The sequence below is a fragment of the Sceloporus occidentalis genome, unplaced genomic scaffold (assembly GCF_023333645.1).
Source record: "Sceloporus occidentalis isolate IW3139 unplaced genomic scaffold, rSceOcc1.0.p SCAF_3, whole genome shotgun sequence".
In the NCBI taxonomy this organism is placed as follows: domain Eukaryota; kingdom Metazoa; phylum Chordata; class Lepidosauria; order Squamata; family Phrynosomatidae; genus Sceloporus; species Sceloporus occidentalis.
In genome coordinates this window covers 114,869,760-114,892,631 of record NW_028316983.1, presented here as the reverse complement: position 1 = coordinate 114,892,631, position 22,872 = coordinate 114,869,760, and the positions used below count along the sequence as shown (strand labels likewise).

The 22,872-nt window shown below is 40.4% G+C and overlaps 1 protein-coding gene across 5 annotated transcripts in view; it reads left to right on the top strand.

The window, feature by feature from the left end:
• The first annotated feature begins 1,453 nt into the window (after positions 1-1,453).
• The window catches only part of DHX9 (DExH-box helicase 9), a 35,905-nt gene continuing 14,486 nt past the window's right edge, over positions 1,454-22,872 (top strand). The window contains exons 1-14 of one of the 5 annotated variants that reach the window (XM_089515879.1): positions 1,454-1,556; positions 5,319-5,442; positions 6,840-6,980; positions 7,160-7,277; positions 8,331-8,443; positions 8,958-9,106; positions 14,149-14,195; positions 16,445-16,581; positions 17,879-17,968; positions 18,061-18,222; positions 18,378-18,455; positions 19,439-19,630; positions 20,716-20,857; positions 22,489-22,571. In XM_089515879.1, coding sequence (XP_089372005.1) covers positions 5,332-5,442; positions 6,840-6,980; positions 7,160-7,277; positions 8,331-8,443; positions 8,958-9,106; positions 14,149-14,195; positions 16,445-16,581; positions 17,879-17,968; positions 18,061-18,222; positions 18,378-18,455; positions 19,439-19,630; positions 20,716-20,857; positions 22,489-22,571 — 1,563 coding nt within the window. In that variant the 5' untranslated portion in view covers positions 1,454-1,556; positions 5,319-5,331. Of the gene's footprint in view, positions 1,557-1,926; positions 1,949-2,358; positions 2,381-5,318; positions 5,443-6,839; positions 6,981-7,159; positions 7,278-8,330; positions 8,444-8,957; positions 9,107-10,851; positions 13,052-14,148; positions 14,196-16,444; positions 16,582-17,878; positions 17,969-18,060; positions 18,223-18,377; positions 18,456-19,438; positions 19,631-20,715; positions 20,858-22,488; positions 22,572-22,872 lie in introns of those variants that run through there. The other 4 variants (XM_089515880.1, XM_089515882.1, XM_089515878.1 and 1 more) reach the window with 4 other exon arrangements.

Here is a 22,872-nt window from a genome sequence, read left to right as displayed (position 1 = left end):
TGTGTGTATATATATATATATATATATATATGTATGTATATGTATATATATATATAATGCTACTACTGCTGCATTGAAAACAATGGTCTCTCTCTCTCTCTCTCTCTCTGTGTATATATATATATATATATATGTATATGTATATATATATAATGCTACTACTGCTGCATTGAAAACAATGGTCTCTCTCTCTCTCTCTGTGTATATATATATATATATATGTATATGTATATGTATATGTATATATATATATATATATATATAATGCTACTACTGTTGCATTGAAAACAATGGTCTCTCTCTCTCTGTGTATATATATGTATATGTATATGTATATGTATATATATATATATAATGCTACTACTGCTGCATTGAAAACAATGGTCTCTGTGTGTGTGTGTGTGTGTGTGTGTGTGTATAATGCTGCTGACTAGAATCATAGAGTTGGAAGAGACCACGAGGGCCATCCAGTCCAACCCCATTCAGCCATGCAGGAACTCTCAATCAAAGCATCCCCATTGACAGATGGCCATCCAGCCTCTGTTTAAAGTCCTCTAAGGAAGGAGTCTCCACTACACTCCGAGGGAGTCTGTTCCCCTGTCAAACAGCCCTTACTGTCAGGAGGTTCCTCCTAATGTTGAGGTGGAATTTCTTTTCCTGGCGCTTGCATCCATTGCTCTGGGTCTTAGTCTCTGGAGCAGCAGAAAACAAGGTTGCTCCCTCCTCAATATGACATCCCTTCAAGTAATTAAACAGGACTGTCATATCACCTCTTAACCTTCTCTTCTCCAGGCTAAACATCCCCAGATCCCTGAGTCCTTCCTCATAGGGCTACATGGTTTCCAGACCTTTCACCATTTTAGTCGCCCTCCTTTGGACACATGGCTCCAGTTTCTCAATGTCAATGACTACTCTCTCCAGGGGATCTGCTTGGCAATCTCATTCGGTGCAATATTTTAGTATTTGCTGCCTCAGAAGATGCTGAATCTATTACAACGAAAGGGCTCTGGTTAATGTGAACAAACCATTAAAATGCAGTCTGCAAAACCTTCCTGGCTGACTGATTTCCATTTGGACTTCAAGTTCCATTGTAACCACATCGCAGGTGAATAGATTCAACCCAAGGCTGCAGCTGCACTGCAGAAATAATCTGCTATGACACCAGTTTAACTGCTATTGCTCCGTGCAATAAAAAATTCTAAATAGAAAAATAAAACAATAAAACGAAAAGGAAAGCCATGTGGCAGTTAAAGCGGTGTCATAACAGATTATTTCTGCAGTGCAGATGCAGCAGCAGCAGCAGCAGCTCCTCTCTCTCTTTCTCGCCGCACACGCTGCAATTCCGCTTCCTTCCACAGGAGGCGCGCTTCCCCTTTTAACGCCAGGCGGCCCTTGAGGCTGCCTCGGTTTGCGCATGCGCGGACCCTGTCTCCGCCGCTGCCGCCGCCATTTTGTTCCTGTGTACGGAGAGCGGCGTCGGCGGCCGGAGCAGGACCGCTAGAGAGGCTCCAAAACCGGCTTGTGTTGGAAGCAGAGCCTCTCCCCGGCGGGACCAGGTGCCATTTACTAGGATATTAAATATATATGTGGATATATGTGTGCATATGTTGATGCTCTGGCCTTTGAGGGGGGAAGGGAGGAAGGAGAGGAGCCGGGGAGGAAGTGCGCATGCGCTTAAATGGCTGCTTCAGCGTGGGCTAATGCGCATGCGCAGGATCCATTGATTGAGGCAACAGACGCCTGACGTTCCTCCCCTTTCCTTAGCCTCCCCCACCAAGAGCCCTACTGCGCGCATGCGCAGTAGGGCACTTGGTGGGGGAGGCTAAGGAAAGGGGAGGAATGTCAGGCGTCTGTTATTTCTGCAGAGGTTTTCTTGGCAGGTTTCTTCTCAGAGGAGTCTTTGCCATTGCCTTCCCCTGAGGCTGAGAGAGTGTGACTTCCTCCCTAAGTGAGTTTCCATGGAATCAAACCCAGGCCTCCATGTAGTCATACGCCGCATCCGCACTGCAGAAAATAATCCAGTTGGATACCACTTTAACTGCCATGGCTCAATCGAGGATGGAAATCTGGGGACTGCAGTTTTGTGTGCCATTGATAGCCTTCCCTGTCTATTTATTTATAGTGTTTATACCCCGCTCTCAAGGCTTACAATCTAAAAAGACACGACACCAAAGGAGAAGGGAATGGTGCTGGGGAAGGGGATCAGGTCCAGCGCTTCTTCTCTCCCTCCGAGGCAGATGGACTACAGGGAGGGCTCTTAGCGTTCTGATCTTCCAGAGTCTAGGGCAGGGGTCCTCAAACTCCAGCCCTCCAGATGTTTTGGACTTCAGCTCCCAGAATCCCAGATCATTGGCCAAGCTGTCAAGGAGGGCATTATGAGGTAGGATGGAAATTTGCATCTGGGTGGTGATTGGCTGAGGGACAAAGAGGGAGGAGGAGCCTTTGTGGGGCTCTGGAAGTCTATTCAGATTGACTGTGGAATCCTGAGGTAGGAAGGAAATTTGCATATGGGTGGTGATTGGCTGAGGGACAAAGAGGGAGGAGGAGCCTTTGTGGGGCTCTGGAAGTCTATTCAGATTGACTGTGGAATCCTGTGGTAGGAAGGAAATTTGCATATGGGTGGTGATTGGCTGAGGGACAAAGAGGGAGGAGGAGCCTTTGTGGGGTCTGGAAGTCTATTCACATTGACTGGAATCCTGAGGTAGGAAAGAAATTTGCATATGGGTGGTGATTGGCTGAGGGACAAAGAGGGAGGAGGAGCCTTTGTGGGGCTCTGGAAGTCTATTCAGATTGACTGTGGAATCGTGAGGTAGGAAGGAAATTTGCATATGGGTGGTGATTGGCTGAGGGACAAAGGGGGAGGAGGAGCCTTTATGGGGCTCTGGAAGTCTATTCAGATTGACTGTGGAATCCTGAGGTAGGAAGGAAATTTGCATATGGGTGGTGATTGGCTGAGGGACAAAGAGGGAGGAGGAGCCTTTGTGGGGCTCTGGAAGTCTATTCACATTGACTGTGGAATCCTGAGGTAGGAAAGAAATTTGCATATGGGTGGTGATTGGCTGAGGGACAAAGAGGGAGGAGGAGCCTTTGTGGGGCTCTGGAAGTCTATTCAGATTGACTGTGGAATCCTGAGGTAGGAAGGAAATTTGCATGTGTGCTGTGATTGGCTGAGGCTGCTGGGAGATGGAGTCCAAACCCCTGGAGGGCCGGAGTTTGAGGACCCCTGGTCTAGGGGCAGCCACCAAGAAGGCCCTCTCTCATAACCGTGTTTGTGGTGGTATTGGGACGGAGATAAGGGCTTCTCCAGAGGATCTCAGAGTCTGGGCTGGTTCATACCAGGAGATACGGTCTGCCAAATAGTATGGGCCTGAGCCATGTAGGACTGTATAGGTAATAAACAGCACCTTGGATTGTGCCTGGAAACACACTGGGAGCCAGTGAAGCTCTTTCAACAGGAGCGTTAACAGCCTGGCAGCAGCTCTTTGAACCAACTGGATTTTCTGAACACTTTTCAAAGGCAGCCCCACATAGAGCCCATTACTGTAGTCCAAACAGGATGTAACTCTTCTTCTTCTTCAGCATAGGCCCGATGGCGTTGGGCCTGCCTTTTCACCAGTGCCGCAACGAACTACAAGTCCTAGGATTCCATAACACTGAGCCATGGCAGTTAAAGGGTGTCAATTTGGATTATTTCTGCAGTGCAGATACAGCCACGGTCCAACACTCAAATTCTTGCCACGCTGGCTCTGCACTGACAGTAGCCACAAACTGAAAGGATCAGAACTTGGCCTCATGGTTGGCAATGAACCCCATTCCATGGTTTTAAGGTGTGTTTGTACATGCCTTCAAGTCGTCTTATCAATGTATGGCAACCCCGTGAATTTCGTAGGGTTCCTTAGGCAAGGAATACCAGTCAGAGGTGGTTTTGCCAATTCCTTCCTCTGAAATATAGGCCTGTTACAGACTGCCAAAATAAAGCTGCTTCGGGTCTCTTTGGAGGTATGCTGTTTAAATGATGCATGCACCCTAAGAATCCGGAAGCTGCACCAAAGCTGCACTCCAGTGCTTAGGAATGGAGTGTGGCTTTGGCGTGACCTCCGGACTCTTAGGACCCATGTATCATTTAAATAGCATACCTCCAAAGAGACCCAAAGCAGCCTTATTTTGGCAGTCTGTAACAGGCCATAGCCTACAGCATCTGATATTCATTGGTGATCTCCCATCACCAGCCTACCAGTTGAGATCCTTCATACTACCACCTTAAACAGCTTTTAAAAAAGCTGTTAAGACAGATCTCTTCTGGCTAGTGTTGCTAATTTCCAGGGAATTTAATTAATTTCTTTCCGGGGATTTTGACTGAATAATATTAATAAATGTATATTTTTAACGCTGTAAGCCGCCCCGATTGCGTTGCACAGGGGGTGGGATAAAAATAAATTTCATTATTATTATTATTATTATTATTATTACCAGAAGTACTACCCAGGGCTGACACTGTTTAACTTCCAAGATTAGATGGGATCTGGTACCTTTAGGTTATTTAAGTACTGTGTTAAACAAGAGTAATTATCATGTATTAGAACAGTGAGCAGTTGGGCTCTCAATTCCAATTAGCTTCACAAAACTTGGCCTTTTTATAGATTTTAGGAGACACAGTTCCTCACTATTTGGAGGGCCCCAGTTTTCTGGTCCTCTATCGTGTAATCCTTCCAAAGTACAGTAGTTACTTTCTCTTAGCTGTATTACCACCCACCATTGTAGTAGAACAAACTGCAATTACACTGTGGGTTTATTAGAAGCCAGTAACCTCTCTGAATCACAATACCACCCAACACTGTGGGGAAAATAACTGCAGAGTGCATTTATATTGGTAGGACATATTTTTTTAAAATTTTATTTAATATTCTTAAAATTATATCATACATAACCTTTTTCTATATACATATATATATTCTTACATTCTAATACATTATATCTAAATATCTTTAATATACCGCCTCAGTGCTCCCCTTCCCCAGAGCCATTCCCATCCTTATATGGTAGGACATACTTTTGAATGTTTAAAAACTGGAGTTAAATTTCTCAAACATAGACTTGACCCTGCAAGGATGTTAATGCTTATGTTCTACTTTGGGTGGGTGTGAAAGAGTGCCAGAGGGATAACCTGATGCCAGTTTACAGCAGCAGAGAAGTCCTGGATTTCTCTTGCTCTGTTGGTTTGGTGGGGTAGAGTGTGGAGAACTTCATAACTAGCAGGGAAACATGTTTCTAGACAAAAAAAAATGCTCAGAATTTTAAGTCTTTAATTTTCCTTACAGGGCAGCGCCTATCATGGGAGACGTGAAGAATTTCCTGTACGCCTGGTGCGGCAAACGGAAAGTCACCCCAGTTTACGAGATCCGAGCTGTGGGCAACAAGAACCGACAGAAGTTTATGTGTGAGGTGAGGATTGGGTGATGAATCTGCCTGAATATAACTCAAAGGGCTAAATCAATTTTTATTGTCAGTTCGAGTCAACCTGTTGAATCACTTGCTGAATGGTAGGCCAACACTAACTCGATAGGTGTGGTCTAGTTGGGCATAGCGATTGGATTTATGTCAGGTTAATTATTTTTCCACTACATTCACATGAATGTTCTTGGGGGAAAAAATATTGCCTAAAATAGTGGTTCCCAATCTTGCGGCCCCAGACATTGGTAGACTAGAATTGATCGTTGTGTCTTCCTGAATGCAAGTTGAAGTCCAACAACTTCTAGGCATTTGGGAACTACCAATGTAAAAGAAGAAAGTGCAGTAATATTTGGCTTGTTTTTGGATATAAAAGAACTTGATTGTGTGTTTTATTTGTGCAGGATATGATAGGTTCAGGTATGTGTACATAGATTTCTAAGAGAGTGTGTTAAGTACAGGTTTAATTATCTCATTTAAATTAATGGAGCTAGAAAAATGTACTACTTTAGATGGATTGTGGCAGTATTATATAACTCATATTTCATCCTACTTCATTCTTTAGGAAGTCCCTGTAGGAGACCTAAGATGGAGTATTTTATTAAGTAAAAATATGTAAAAATACAAATAAATGGTATTTCATGCATTTCACCCAGGTGTGAAACACAAGCATGTGCCACCTACTTGTTCTTGAGGCCCTTGCCTCTCCTGCCACTAACTCTACAGCAGTTTAAGGACCATGTATTTTTAAAACTTGGTGCATGCAGAGTGCATACTCATTTCTGAATTGAACAATGCTCAAAACTTTTCATCCCAGGTGTTTTGTTTAAGGATAAATTGCAGTAAGATTGATACTGCTCTTCTTTTAACTTACTTTCTGTTATTTAAACTGTTGCACTGTACATTGGATATTATATGTTCTGTTCTTTTTGGTGTTTTGTTATTTTGTGTAAGTTGTTCCATATTGTTTCACATAGAGGTTAAGTTTTTAATCTGATATAATCCATGATTGAAATCACTGGAAATAACAACAGTGGGAAGCAGTCTTTACTGATCTTCTTGGATATGGGAGTTGCAAGATGAGAATCTGAAGAGAGTGCAGCTCTAGTGCTCACTGCAGCATTTGTATGTTCAGTTTTTGCCTGTAGCTTGCTGAATAAAGGAGCCAGCAGCAGCATATCAACAGCAAAGGCAGGTCAGAGGCACAGCGTTGTTTGACTTTATACATAATTTTGCTCACTTTCAAGAGGACTCTCAGGCTGTGCTTTGTGCTTCTGAATTCTTAAGACAATTGGAAATAATTTAAAACAGTGTGGTGATGACACTCCTCTTTTTTTAAAAAAAAAGTCCTCAAAAAACAACTTACTGGCATATTTATCCATCTGATACAGGTTCGAGTGACAGGTTTCAACTATATTGGCATGGGCAACTCCACCAACAAGAAAGATGCACAGACCAATGCTGCAAGAGACTTCCTCAATTACCTTGTTCGAGTGAATGAAATCAAGAGTGAAGAAATCCCAGCTTTTGGAGTAAGTAGTTCTAGAATGTCCAGGACACATGACTTATTTTGAGTCCCATAGTGGGAGAAATGCAGGCTATTAAATGAATAAATAAATAAATAGAGCTAGACTACATGAGATTTCTTACAGTTTGGAGAAGGGATTGGGAATGCAGTATTGCAAATCATTGAATGCTTCTTCTTGCTTAGGCAGGACCTGTGGTTGCTTCCAGTGGAGGTGTGGGTGAAACAGAAGGAGGAGCACAGGGAGATAATGCTCCCTTGGGAGGGCCAGTTCCTCCTCATCTGGCTCTCCAAACAGAAATGGGTAAGAACCCAAACATCTGCTGTCTAGGTACATGGTATATATCGTCGGGGATCTAGAATAACTGGATTTGGCAGTCAAGTATTAATTTCTCAGTCCTACTGTGATAACGGATAGACATTATCTGAAAATATTAATATAGTTTCTGGTGATGTTATGTAGCATAGGTTTTATATAGTCTTTTTTTTTTTTTTACTTTTAATCTCAGAGTCGTTCCATTTCCAACTATTTTTTCTAACATGTTAAATGCTTGTTTTGCTCTGCCTCCTCTAGATATGTGTGTGTGTGTGCATGTGTGTTATGAAAATGTGTGTGTGTGTGTTAACTGCCTTTAAATTGACCTCAGCTTATGGTGACTCTGAATGAGATGTCTCCAAGAGTACCTATTCTTAACAGCCCTATTTAAGTCTTGCAGACTCAGGCCCTTGGCCTACTTGATAAGAGCCAGTCTGCCTGCAGTGTAATCTTCCTTTGTTCCTCCTGCCTTTTACCTTACCTAGCATTGTTGTCTTTTCTAGTGAGTCATACCTTCTCTTGATGTGTCCAAAATATGACAGCTTTAATCTAGTCAAACTGACCTCCAGTTGAAGTTCAGGCTTGATGTGTTCTAGGAACTGCATTGCATAAAACCATAATTACATTTTTCAACATGTCCAGCAAATGTTTGTGAACTTGATTCTAAATGGATATGCAAAGGCCATAGGCAATGTACGAGTGCAATTATGAATTTATGTAATGTGATATGTGTTTACATGCTGTTTTATGATTTTGTATAGTCCTTGAAGAAGGCCTTAACAGTGTAAGCAGGCCAAAGTGTGCCAAGCTTTTCTTTTTAAGTAATAAAACAGTTGTCTTTTGAGCATCTTGGGACGTGTCTCCGGTTTGTTCAGAGTTGCCATAATTCCCCTGCTGAGTGGCTTGGTAGGAGAGTTATTGTGATGTTTCTGTTTTATAAATCAAGGTGAGGAAAGGGTAGGGCAGTTTTGTGTAACACATATATCGTATATGTTTTATAACAACTATGAAACATTTGGGTTTCTTTCCCCCCACTGCTAGATGGTGCTCTGCTGTCTGGAACTGGAAGCTCAGGGTATGGTGGAGCTCAGTGGGATCGTGGTGCTAATCTGAAGGATTACTATTCCAGGAAAGAGGAGCAGGAGGCCCAAGCAGTAAGGTTTTGTTTTTAAAAAATTCTTATTTCCAGTTAGCCAAAAGTTTGTTCTCATTCTACTTCTAGATTTGGTCTGTAATCAAAATAGCTGCTCCTTTGTTCAAAGAAGATACCTATGTATGCTTCCTAGGAAGAGTGTGTGTGAAGTGCTTTGAAGGCAAGCAGATAGGCAATTCTTAAAGCCTGATGTTTTGTTTTTCCTGATTAACACACCAAATATGATATTAGTTATTGTTGCCTTCCTCTAAAATAATCTGTGGCACCATAGGTAGAGTATAGTGGAATAATTCTGAGCATTTTACAAATACCCATACTTTTATGTGTTCAGGCTTCCCAGTGTATAGATCTAATGATTTAGTCACAATAGTTAAAATAAAAAGTTTGTTTCATTGAGTTGGAAGGCAAAATGATCAAGTAATCATAAAGATTGTTTTACTTTACACCAAAAGGTAATAAAATTAAGAATGGCACTTGTAAATTTTAATTGCAAGATATTTGTTTCTTAACACTAGACTTTGGAGTCAGAAGAAGTAGACTTAAATGCTGGGCTTCATGGGAATTGGACCTTGGAGAATGCCAAGGCACGCCTGAACCAGTTTTTCCAAAAAGAGAAGATCCAGGGAGAATATAAGTACACTCAAGTGGGTCCTGATCATAACAGGTTTGCACATTTTTCTCTCTAGTGTTGCTGATATGTTGAAATCCCTCCAGGCTGCCTGAAGGTGATGTTCAGCACTTCGTAATGGAGAATATAGTGTATTTAATGAAAAGAGTAGTAGGAGAGAAGGTAGCATGAAGTAGTCATCCTAAGTGATCAGAATCATTTGAATCTGAAGACTATTTTATTTTTATTTATTTTTTTGGTTCCCTTTGTTTGAGCTTAAAAATTACTTCTGTTGGCTTTTCTTCAACAAGACCTCAGCAATATGTATCTCTGTGGTTGCTGAAGCCAGGTTCTGCCTCATAGTCTTTAAGCAACAGTCAAAGTTTATAAAATTAAAGAAGACATTTGAAAATAATGAATGAATGAAAGAAAGAAAGAAGAAAATAACCCTATTATATATTTTACTGGTGCTTATTCTGTAAGCCTAAACTACATGTTAAGCCACTTCACATAAAGATTCTTTCTGGATTCTTGGACTGCAGAAAACATCTGAAAACCCTACATGCAAGAATTTCTCAGTTAAGGCTATGTTAAATCTTTATCTTTGATTAGCTTGCTTTTGAGGGGGGGTAATATGCAGGTCATTTTTTATATTGCTTGAAAATGTAAATTCTTCCACATGTAGTCTGAACTAGGTTAATTCCAGAAGAAATTTGCTTGATAAAGCCTTTTGTTAATCAACTTTAGGTTGGGGTGGGAAAACCCCAACTTTTCCTTTTTTAAAAAATCAATGGCACAATTAAGTGCCCCCAGTCCCCCCTTTTGCATTTTCCAAAGCCCTGGATACATGTCCCAGAAAACACCCAAAGTGTGAGTAAGCCACCCCCAACATTTTGCAGTTTGCTTCATCCCTCCATAATCCCCTAAAATCCCCATCCCTTGAAACTAGCCAGAAGAGAAACTGAGAGTCATGTCACATCATTTCCAATTTCCCCCCTCCCCCAGTGCCTGTTTTCTCTGGCCTCCCAAACATTTGCCTGCTCCTACTTTACAACAAAGCTGTGACAGTCTGAGGTTTATTTCTGACATCTGCCTGGTCAATAATATAAGACAGAGAAGTATTATGTGATACAAAAACATGTTTGTTTAGGGATCATTTCAGAAAGAAAGATGTAAACAGGAGAGCACATAATAAGCGATCTTGAAAAAAATGGACAGATAGATAGTGATCATCTGTCCCCTGTTCCACTTACCTGCCTCTCTGCTTTCATCTTCCATTTTTGCCACTTCTGTACTATGATAGTTCAGACATGCAGTCACAGTGGGAATTACAGGATTATGCTGTGACAGCTTGAATTTCTAGTTTCTCCTCAAATTAATTCCAGGAGCGGACCAAAGTCTGCATACTTTTGACTTTCTCTGCTGAAAAAAATTGTGTGTGTTTTACCAAATTGTCCCTGCCAACCAGCATCCTTGAATGCTGAAGGATAAATAAGGTACTGACTATTTCTTGTGGCAGATACACTTGGGGCTATATTTATAAAAGTTTCATTGGCCAGGAGACAGAGACAGGAAAGCACTAAATTATAGTCTGTTTTGGCAGAGCAGCAAGGTAGTTTTATCTCCATTGCTTGTAGAGGTGGGTTATTTCCATCTGTAAGTGAGTTGCAGACCTTGCACATTATTTGTGCTGTGTGTACTCACTGGCTTGTGTTCATGTTCAGATATGTTTCCAGTCCATCAAACCACAACTATTCTGTTTCCACATTGCAGGGAGACGTTTACTTAATGGTCTAGGACATCTTTCCTGCCATGGATACAAGAGGAATGGAGGGAAGAGGAAGGAATAGAGAAGAGGGCTTGAGATGATCACTTTTCAGCTTCACCAACCCAGTGTTTCTTGGACTGGGCACATTATATCTCAGCTGAACCATTTAATAATCAGAGATGGATTTAATATCTGGATTTACATGCACCTCATGTCATTTCTTTTTTCTTTCAGCTGCCATTGAAGATACATCTTTGAATATGAAAACATCTGTTAGGTGTTTTCATATTTCTTTGAATATGAAAACATCTGTTAGGGGTGCCATCTTTTTTTTAAAACTGGCAGCATTCCTTTGTGTTTACCAGCAGCTTGACTGATAATACACCAGCAGCTGATGATTTCCCCATCATTCATTGTACCAGAAAAACCTCACCTGCTTGATTTGTGTGCAGTGGATTGCTCTTCCATACACATGAACAGGCTAGTCAAATAAAGCTGGCAGCCCTAATTAGGAATGTTTTAAAACATGTTAACTATAAAAGCTTTTCTCCTTACAGGTGTGGAAATTGTGTTTGTTCATAATGGAGTTTATTTTCAAGTACAAATCATAGAACCTATATAGAGGAGTGATGAGTGACAGTATGTTTCTCAGCCTGCTTGCTGTTCTCCAGAGAGCATTCCAGGGTGTAAGACTTGTTACTCTCAGGAACGCTCAAATGGATTACTTGTATTTTCCAGGAAGAAATTGCTCTAGTATATCCAGTGGTTTAGATTTCTCCAGAATTTAAATTTGCTTAGCACATAGAATGTTAAGAATGCACTCTTGGTATAACTTGTTCACTTGCAGCCATCTGCTGCAAGGCAAACTCAGATGTAATTTTCTGAGGAGGCATTGAACTGATAGATGCCATTACAATAATATTAGAATATTACACAAATCTTATCTTTATTTGCTTAAAATTAGTAGTGTTAGAGTATGTAGAAAGAGTATAAGATATTGCTCAACAGCATACTTTCCCTTCATTGGAACCCTTTGAGACATAACTAAGGCTCTGCCCCTAATTGGGAATAGGGCCCACTAAACACAGAGGAACTTCGGGCCCAAACAGACAGGCCAAAATAAAGCTGCTTCGGATCATTTTGGAGGTATGCGTCCTAAGAGACTGGAAGCCATGCCAAAGCCATGCTCTAGTCCTAAGGACTGGAGCACAGCTTTGGCGCAGCTTCTGGCTTCTTAAGATGCGTGTGTCATTTAAACAGCATACCTCCAAACAGCTTTATTTTGGCCTGTCTGTTCGGGCCCTTAGTTTTGAGTAAATAAATTCAAAGGATTGCAAGTTTTCCACTGCATCCACATTTAGGGAATTTGGATTAAATTGTTACTTAAATGAGCCAGAATCACATTGTGGTTTGTGATTTTTGCTTATTCACTAACTGTTCACAAACAGTACAAGCCAGAATCCTTTAGAGGCATGCTGCCCTTTCACTTCCATTGCAGTCAGGAGTGACCAAACCTTCTATTTATCCATAGTTTGCTTTGTTTCGCATCCAGACCCAGAAATACACTTAGTCAGTGATAAGCCAGAATTCTGACTTGCCATTATGTCAGAATGTAGTTAAGTTGTAGTTGTCAAATTGTTAAGCTGTATTACATCCATTCATTTGTATTACAAATACATTTTATGTAATAGTGAATTTTTAGAAATGATTTTTTTTTGGGGGGGGGGGGGGCTATGGAAAAATACAAGAGTGGACTTAGTTCCACAACACACTACTAGGTCAGAATGGGGTACTGTGCCTCTCTAAGGGCATTCATTTTGCAATTGGAAGTTATTTTGCAAAAGACTATACTGCAACTATATACTTCTAAACACGGGCATCTTTTCCTGGTGCACATACAGGGTATTCTGTCCATGGTGTGACTGGAGGGTGACTCAAAAACAGCAGTGCAGTTTAAATTTTGTGTCAAAAGGGGTGGCCAACAGTGACACCAGAGATTTTTGCTCATTCACACATGTGCTGCTGCTTAGGCTGTACTAAGCAATCACATGGGAATCTATTGTAAATTGATTTCTGGTGTCGCTGTTCCCCCCTCAGGTGGAGGAGAATGAATTGAGTGCTGACTATAAGCCTGGCTGAGAAACATACTGACATCGGTGTCACTAATGAAAGGGTGGCTGTTGTGTCCCTGAGAGCCAGTGGCCTTTTGACCCATGAAGCCGCTGTGCCTAAAGGTCAGTTCACTGGTGATTTAGGAAGGAGCCTAAGAACAAGATTTTAGCATTATCAAACTTCTTTTTATTTACAGTGGGATAAGCAACACCATGGCCTCATTATAGTTATAATGTGTTCTCCTTGTAGCATTGCAGAAATATTAAAGGCATAATTATTGAATGGGCATTTTACCTTTTTAAATTTAAGGTGACACTTTGGATTGCACCTAAGTTTTAAGATCTAGTGATTCTGTACAAAGCAATTCAGATTCATGATTCCTTGCAAGGAATTTATTTAGGTACTTTCCATTAGAAATAACTAAAAGTTTGCTCCTACGCACTTCTTTCTGTTAGGACTGCACAGGATTATGACCTAAATAATATTTGTGGTAGTGCAGATTGTCATGTAGGCACGCTGAAACCTTCTTTACTGGGTAAACTGCTGTGGGAAACCAAATATTTTATGCCAAGCAGGGTATTTGGAGCTGTTATTGTATTATTCATGTGTTTGGGGCTATTCCCAAATTAGGGCATATTATTCTTGGATACGCTGTTCACAGAAGTGATTCCTTTATTGAATGAATGGTATGTATTGTCACTCTTAGTGTATTCTGGCTCCTGTTAAGAAAGAAACCTGTATTTAAACAGATGTTGTAAGTCTAAAGTAGGCAAAAGCATACATGGCGTATTTGTATTATAGATTTCCCTGAGGGTTAGATTACTTAAAATGTGGTTCTGCTTTGCAGAATATTGCTGTAAAATTTTCATACAAGTTTTTTTCTCTGTAGATCCTTTAGTCATACATATTTATTTGGGAACTTTGAGGGTCATCCTTGGTTGTTGTTTTTTTTTGTCATTCCTCACAAGAGCCATGGATGATAGAGTCCATATTACCCTTGGAAGATATCTTCATTTTAAAAGCAAAATGTGATGATAAATGCTTTGAGAAAAGCTTCTCATTTTATAGTAACTTCAGGGTAAAACCAATTTTTAAGTGTGGGCTTTAGATTACTGTTGGAAAATACAAATGAATTAAAGGGCTTGGCTTATTATGCTGAAAACGTTTATTGTGTAGGAGGATCAAAACACCAATGCTTCTTTTTCTGTATATATTGCAGGAGCTTTATTGCAGAAATGACTATTTATGTCAAGCAGCTGGCCAGAAGTAAGTGTCTTATTAGAGGTGGCCCTTATGGCAGAAGCTGTGTAATTCAGAGGATTTAATTTGCTGTTGAATATACTAATGAGGCTTAGCCATTTCAGCTAATCTTAATGGGGTGAATTCATCTTGAACAAACAAAAAGCCAAGGGAGAAAGAAGAATTCTGAAAGTTTCAGAAAAGGCCATCATTTGAGAGAGTTTTTGCTCTCTAGAAACAGTTTTGACAGCAGGGACTTCATCCACACTGCAGAAATAATCCAGTTTGACACCACTTTAACTGCTATGGCTCAGTGCAGTGGAATTCTTGGAACTGTAGTTTGTTGTGGCACCAGAGCTCTCTGACAGAAATGGCTAGATGTCTCACAAACATTTCCTAGAATTCCATACCATTGAGCTGTGGCAGTTAAAGTGGATTGTTTCTGCAGTGCAGATGCAGCCAGAGTTGCAAGAAGTTCCATTTTGTACAATACATCTCATATTGTGGGTCTTAAAATCTGATTTCATATCAGGGCAATCCATACAGATTCTCTTTGAGAGTGTGCAGCAAACCTGATCCTGCTGCATAGACTGTGAATTATTTAATTCTCTGTAAACCAATCAGGCCTTATGTACCAAATGCCAAGGGTTTGTTTAAAGGGATTGTAGCTTCCTCTTTGTCTGGACAGGTTGATGCCAAGCAGCAGAGTATGTTTCTATTTCTTGATGGTTAGCCTGCCATTACAAGATTTGCATGAGCTTTTGGGAACCCACAAGATTTGCATTCTTTTCGGAGCCCTGAGATCTCACCAGACAGGTCTCATGCATCCTATAAGGATTACTGGAAAGCCTGGCAACCCTATCTGGCAATCAGTTCTCAGTCACTTTCAGTGTATTTGAACAGACAATATGTCAGTTTCCTTCCTGCCAGTGCAAGTTGAAAACTGGTCTTACTGAATGGGAAAAAAGGCATCAAGAGTCTCTGAGTATGCCAGAGCTTGCCCATTGTTTGTTTAGCCCAATTTTTGCCATTTATTTATTTATTCATTTTATAAATTTGTACCCATTGCCCAACAGGTACATAGGGTGAAAAGGTTAAATGTCACATAACAGAAAAATAATATCGTACAGTAAAAGTTATGTGACCAGTGTGATGTAGTGGTTTAAGAGTTGGACTAGGACCCTGAAGACCAGGGTTTGAATCTCAGCCATGGAAACCCATCGGGTGACCTTGGGCAAGTCATACTCTTTCAGCTTCAGAGGAAGGTAATGGCACACCACCTCTGAACAAATCTTGCCAAGAAAACCCCATGATAGGTTTGCATTATGTTTGCCATAAATTGAAAACAACTTGAAGGCACACAACAGCAACAACAACAAAGTTTATGGGGGACCTTAAAAAGTTATAAAGCATCAAAACAAAATACTTGATATGATAAGGCAGTGTTCACTGTGTGTAAAACAGAGAGGGATGGGGAGGCTATCTGACTTCTGTCAAAATCAGGGTGCTACTCTCAAAGAGATCTGGTCTCTTTGGTGGGCAGTTGTGGAAAGCTAGCCGCTTAGGAAACCTGTCAAAAAAAAAGTTTTTGCCTCCAAATGCTTCTAGAAAACATGGAGTAATTTTCACCATGTTTTGGGTTTCATGAAAGGCTTCTCCTGGACCTAAATTGGCAAAATGTGGAAATTCACTCTGTGCCTCTGTGGACAATTTGGAGGATTTTGGTGCAAATAATTGTTTGACCCCTGGAGGGGCTCCAAGGGATCTTCTAATGTGATGGAAATGCCCTCCACATCACCTAATTCTGGAGCCAAACTTGCTTTTTTAGGGGGGGAGGATCAACCCTGGGTGGGCCTGTAGGCCACAAAAATGGATCTGAGAGGGCACACTTTGTCCACCCTTGCTGTAGGTGGAGGGACATATAACAAGGTTTCTGGTGATGACCACAGGTTACAGGCATGTTGATAAGAAATCCTTTTAAAAACTTTTTTTAAAAGTACATTACACTGAAAGGATTGTAATCCCTGAATAAGTTTATTTTTTGTCCTTGAACAAGATAGTGCTAATTTGGGTGAACTAACCTTGAGCATCTCAAAAACTTTGTTCTGTGATGAAAATATATTGTAAAATAATTAATTAGGCTGCTACACTTCCCAAGGCAGAGGGTTATTTTCTGGCAGTTATATTTGTAACTGCACGTTTAAATTGTCAGTCCTACAGAGCAAGAAAATCTATCAATATAGGCCACTACCAGATTTTGTATTTCTTTGTTTCAGGAATCTTTGCCCGTGAACATGGCTCAAATAAAAAGCTGGCAGCACAATCTTGTGCTTTGTCTTTGGTTAGGCAGCTCTATCATCTGGGCGTTATTGAAGCTTACTCTGGGCAGACCAAAAAGAAGGAAGGTGAATCGGTGAGTCTTGTGAACTTTCTGTCCTGCAGTTCCTTTCTCCCCATACATACATGTGCTTTCACAGTCTGCTAAACCAGCAAACACAGGCTGCTGGTGTTCTAAGACAGTGATTCCCAAAATTTGGTCCTCTAAGTATTTTTGTATTGCACCTTCCAGAAGCCTCAGCCATCTTGGCCAATAGTTTGGGATTCTGGGAACTGAAGTCCAAAACACTTGAAAAGCCAGAGTTTGGGAATCACTGTTCGAAGACCACATAACTGAGGCTTTGCTATGCTATTCTGTTCTCCTGGGAAGTGATTTTTATTTGGACGGTTGAGTGACTAGTAAAGTTAAAGTAGAAGTGGGCAACTGCCTGGCGTTGGGAAGTCCACATTAGGCCCCCATGGAAAACTGATAGCCCATGCTTCCCTACAGATTGATGGGTCTCCCCCACCCCTTTTAAATAAAAGAAGACACTCTCCAAAAAATAAGCACTGCTAAGTTGTATTGGTTTTAATCTGAAACCCTGCCTAACTTTTGCAATACAGTCATTCCTTCATTTTCATGGCTTTGACAGTCGCAAATTTGATTATTTGCGAGTGTCGTGTCACGTGCGTGTTCACTCTTCTCCCTCCTTCCCTGGCTTTTCCCTTAAGGCGGAGGAGTGTGTTACTGTCAGTCTCTACATTCCAGTTTCGACAGACGGGTGTAATATATATAATCAATAAATACTTACTTTAAAATATTGCTGTTTTTTCTATTTTATTTTTTCTTATGCAACTGTATCATCAATATTCTGTATAGCATAAATAAATGCTATGTTCTATGTCGCACAGCATTTATGTTATATGGTGATTTTTGATATGCTATATAAATTGTTTCTAATTTGTTATAACTTGACTAAGCCTACTTTCCTATTTGTGTTTTGAGCCAAGAATATTCATAGAATCATAGAGTTGGAAGAGACCACAAGGGCCATCCAGTCCAACTCCCTGACATGCAGGAACTCACATTCAAAGCATCCCTGACAGATGGCCAGCCAGCCTCTGTTTAAATACCTCTAAAGAAGGAGAATCCACTGCTCTCTGAGGGAGTGTTCCACTGTCGAACAGCTCTTACTGTCAGGGAGTTACTCCTAATATTTAGGTAGAAACTCTTTTCCTTTAACTTTAGATGGAAATATACATTCCATAACATACTTTTCTGTAAGTGGATTTTCACTTGTCCAGGATATATTTTGGGGAACTGGTTTTATACTGTAACTTGGAGTGTTTTCTTATGAGGTTGTTTTGGATCCTCACTCTCGATAATTCCACAGATAGAGCCTTATGACGTCAACATCACTTCGCATTTGGAAAATCAACTTCAAAGTATCGTAGAAGAGATGGGTCTTGAAATCATGCCACCAGTGAGTGTAAAGTCAAGATATGTTTTTATTCTTTCTTACTGGGACTGGTCTCTTCCTGTTTTCACACATCTTTTTGTTTTCTTAACTTGCAGCCTGATGATCCCAGTATCCCTGCTGTACTCAACCTTGGGAAGCTTGCCCACTTTGAACCATCTCAAAATCAAAATCAGATGGGGGTTGTCCCATGGTCACCACCCCAATCAAACTGGAATCCATGGACCAGCTGTAATATTGATGAGGGTCCTTTGGCATATGTAAGTTTAGTTTGCAAATTCTCATCAATTATGCTCTGATTCCAGTCCTTGTATTTTCTGTTTTACAAAATTAGCTTCCTTAGTTATAGCTTAGTTGACTTAATAGTAGAAATGTTAACAAAAAATCTGTCTTCAATCCTGTGTTCTTTTTCAAGGCTACACCAGAGCAGATAAGCATTGACATAAAAAGCAATCTCATGTATCAGCTGGAAAATGATCAGGGGCTGCAAAAGGTAAGTCTGCTGGCTGTTTACTTTGTGGAGGGTTATGAAGAGTAAATGCTAGCGCATGTGTTGACTTGATACTGCAGCAGTTTGAATACCAGGTATTAGATGCTGGTGTGTCAATATATTTAGATTATCGTGGGTCAGAGAGTCATACTCCACATACAAGTGAACTGGCAGGAAGCCCAACTTACATAATATACTCTGCATGACCACCTTTCCTTATTTAATCTGCTGCTACTATACTGGATATTCTTTTTTTCCACTATAAAGCATCTTTGAAGATAGACATGTCCAGGAGTAGCACTTACTGTATACACTCATGTATAAGTCTAGAAATTTTAATCAGTAAATTGACCCCAAAAACTTGGGTTGACCTATCCACAGGTGAATGTAAGTACTGTACTTTAACTGTTAGAAAAATGGGAACTACAGTCGGCCCTTCTTATACATGGATTTTTAATACATGGATTCAAGCATCCAGGGTTTGAAAATGTTCAAAAAAAGTATTAATTTCAAATATCAAACCTTGATTTTCCAATTTTTATAAGGGACACCATTTTGCTATGTCATTATATTTGCCGGGCACTATTACCCTTCAATGCAGAATCTTTATCATGCTGCAAGCCTCAGTCTTTTCCATCTTACACTTTAGTCAAAAATAAAAGACACAATGAGCTGATTTTCTCAACATCATGCACTTAGGGATCAATGATGACACTGGCAAAATCTCATCAATATACCATAATAACTTTCAGGAGATAATTATTACTTTACGATACCCCCAGTATGTGAAGCATATGTGTCCTATACAGTGAGAGAGAAAAAGTGAAAGGGCATGCATAGGTTTCTTTATCACCTTCCAAACTCTCAAAGTGCAGAGGTCAGGGGCAGAATAGTGACCTATTCCCTAAGGGGAAGGAAGCTGCCAGTTGTTAGATGTTTAGACAGAATGTAACTGCAGAATATTAATAGTGAACTTTCTGTCCTAGATTCTTCAAGAGAGAGAGACCCTACCTGTGAAGAAATTTGAGCAAGAAATTCAAGAAGCCATCCACCATAATTCTGTTGTTATCATCCGTGGGGCCACAGGCTGTGGCAAAACTACTCAGGTTCCACAGTACATCCTGGATGAATATATCCACAGTGGAAGAGCTGCTGAATGTAGCATTGTTGTGACTCAGGTGAATAACCTATTCTAAACAGCATTTGTGTTTGATACAATATTTGGCAATAATACCCATCAGAATAAGTTGCCACTAGATCTAGATGCTGACCAAGGCTTAATGTGAATCCCATTTTGTTTTGTTGCAGATACCAAGCATTCTGTTTCATTTTGTTTGTGATGTTAATGAGCTGTTGGTCATGATTACATGTGCTGGTAGTTTGGCAGTAGCTATGTAACATATCTTCATGAGGAAGGCTTCACAGACAGTGATAGCCTCTTACCTTATTAGAATAGAGTTTCTACATCAGCTGAGTCTTCCTCTAACTTTTCATGTTCGTGTGTTTCTGTGATTGTTAGAATGTAATTGTTAGAACCGAGCATTATTTTTGATTAAGGAAATACTGGGTAAAATATTGAAAGTTTTGAGCTAAAAATTGCTGTTTTTGTTGTTGATGTGTTGTTGCATATAGTAGTATTGGTACAGATCTAGTGATCTTGGATCTTTTTACTCTTCTGTGCAGTATCTAAACATTCCTGCTGGCACTTAACAATCGAGAATATTACTCCAAGCATAACTTTTATTACAACACAGTGTTTTTTAAAAAAAAACAGGAACCATGAAATTAAGAAAATTAAGAGATTCTCTGCGTGCAATCTATTTGGGCACCTGTGTCAAGAGACATGTGGATAGTTTTTTGCAGGTTTTTTTGGGCTATGAGGCTGTGTTCTAGAAGAGTTTATTCCTGACGGTTCGCCAGCAGCTGTGGTTGGCATCTTCAGAGAATGCTGGCATGGAAGAGAGTGGGGTATATATACTTTTGGTTGAGAGGAAGTGGTTTACATGTTAATCTGTGTATTGTTCTGTTGTTGCATAGCAAGGTCTCAGGGTGTCTATTTAAATAATGATCTGTTGTCTGCTGGGAAACCCCCCTCACCCTGAGTGGTTTGCATTTGCATTCACAGACATGTGGATGTTTCCACCCTTTGTGGAGATTGTTAGCACATCCATTTTTTTCTCCATGGGCTTGTTACAGGGACCTGCTGTTGATCAGCTGATGCAATTTTTACATTTGAACTGTGATCAATTTTCTTTCTATACAGCCCAGGAGGATCAGTGCTGTTTCTGTGGCAGAACGAGTTGCCTACGAGAGAGGAGAAGAACCTGGGAATAGCTGTGGTTACAGTGTCCGCTTTGAATCAGTGCTTCCTCGGCCCCATGCCAGTGTGATGTTCTGCACTGTAGGTGTGTGCTGGTTATTGGTTGATAATTCCTCAGCTAGAATAGAGAAGTAACAGAAAAACTATGAAACTACTGAGAGAGATTGTCTGGAGTTTTGGGGTCAGGTGTCATCAGTATGCTGCTGATGCCCACCTCTACTACTCCTTTCCACCTAATTCCAAGGAAACAATTCCTGTGCTTAACCAGTGCCTGGCAACTATAATGAACTGGATGAAGTCAAACAAATTGAAGCTTAATCCAGACAAGACAAAGGTACTCTTGGTTAGTCAGAAGACAGATCTGGGATGAAGGATTGAACCTATGTTAGATGGGGTTATACTCCCCCTGAAAACACAGGTTTGCAGTTTGGGAGTATGCTTGGATTCAACCCTGAGCCTGGAGGCCAAGGTCTCAGCAGTGACCAGGAGTGCTTTTCTGCAGTTAAAGCTAGTGTGTCAGCTGTACTCATTCCTAGAGAGGTTGGATCTGGCCACAGTTGTAAATGCCTTAGTTACATCCTGTTTGGATTATTGTAATGGGCTCTATATGGGATTGCCTTTGAAAAGTGCTCAGAACCTTCTGCTGGGTCAAAGAGCTGCAGCCAGGTTGTTATTTGAGGCTGGCTACAGGGAGCGTACAACTCCCTTTTTGCAACAGCTCCATTTACGTCTGATCTGTTTCCAGGCACAATTTTAAGTGCTGGTTTTCTAGAAAGCTCTGTGCAGCTTAGGTCCAGCCTCTTAGAAGGACTGTTTCTCCTTGTATTGAGGCCATTAAGATTTTAAGATCATATGGAGAGGCCCTCTTCTACTAACTTCTCAGGTCTGTTTGGTGGGAACAAGAGAGATGGGCCTTCTCGGTGGCTGCTCCCAGACTTTGAAACTCCCTCCCCAGAGAGGCCAGGAGGACCCTGTCCTTGTTGTCCTTCTGGCAGCCAGTTAAAACATTTTTGTGCCTCTAGGCCTGTACAGATGGTTGAGGTTAGGCTCTTGATGTTCTGTGGTGCTGGATTTGAAGGTTTTTAAGGGTCTGTATATAGTTTTATTTTTATTGTTTTAATGTGTTTTTAGTATTCTTAACTGTTTTAATTTGTACTGTTTTTAAATACTTTTATCTTTTATATTGCATTTTATTCTTGTAATGATTTATGTGTTTTAATATACTAGCTTGATTAGTTTTAATATACTAGCTTGATTTCATTTTAATGCCCACTTTAGTATGTTTTTAATTGTATTTTTTTTTTAGTTTATAACCCGCTTTGTGTCCCATTTTGGGGGGAAAGCAGGATATAAATATAAATTATCATTATTACCATCATCAACTGATCTAAGCAAAAAATAGAGAATCCTTTTCTACAGTGGTATTATAGAGAACAGGAGAACGTTGGAAATGTTGAACATTTTTACTCTGTTTGGCCCCTGCCTAGAAGTTTTACAAAGATAAAAATAAGATTTAAAAGGTGAAACTGAAACCTCAAATGAAAGAAATACACAATAAAACCCCCAGGTCTCATAAAACCTGATAGGAAAACCAGCAAATGATAAGACATACGTTTTTAATTGATACCAAAATGCCATCAAGATTGGCACCTTGTAGTACTTTTGGGAATTGGAATAACACATCATCTGCATTGACATGGACTCTTTTTCTTCAAGGTGTCCTCCTGAGGAAACTGGAAGCTGGCATTCGAGGAATCAGTCATGTTATTGTGGATGAAATCCACGAAAGAGACATTAATGTGAGTTAATTTTGTGCTGTGTTCAACCTTGTTCTTTTTCCTTTTTCTAAATATTCCTTCTGTTGTGCCACATGAAAGGGAGCAAGTATAGATTTTTATATATTCTATGTGTGTGTGCGCGCTTACGTACATACATTTGTCCCTCCACATTTGCTGGGCTTAGGGACACAAGACCCCCGTGAATGTGAAAAAAACGCAAATAACAGGAACACTATGGCGGTCGTCAACATCTGCCAGACATTGACCATAGAATTGCACTGGAGGAGCTACAGATGCCTAGTGGAGTGTTCTCTCTAAGAAT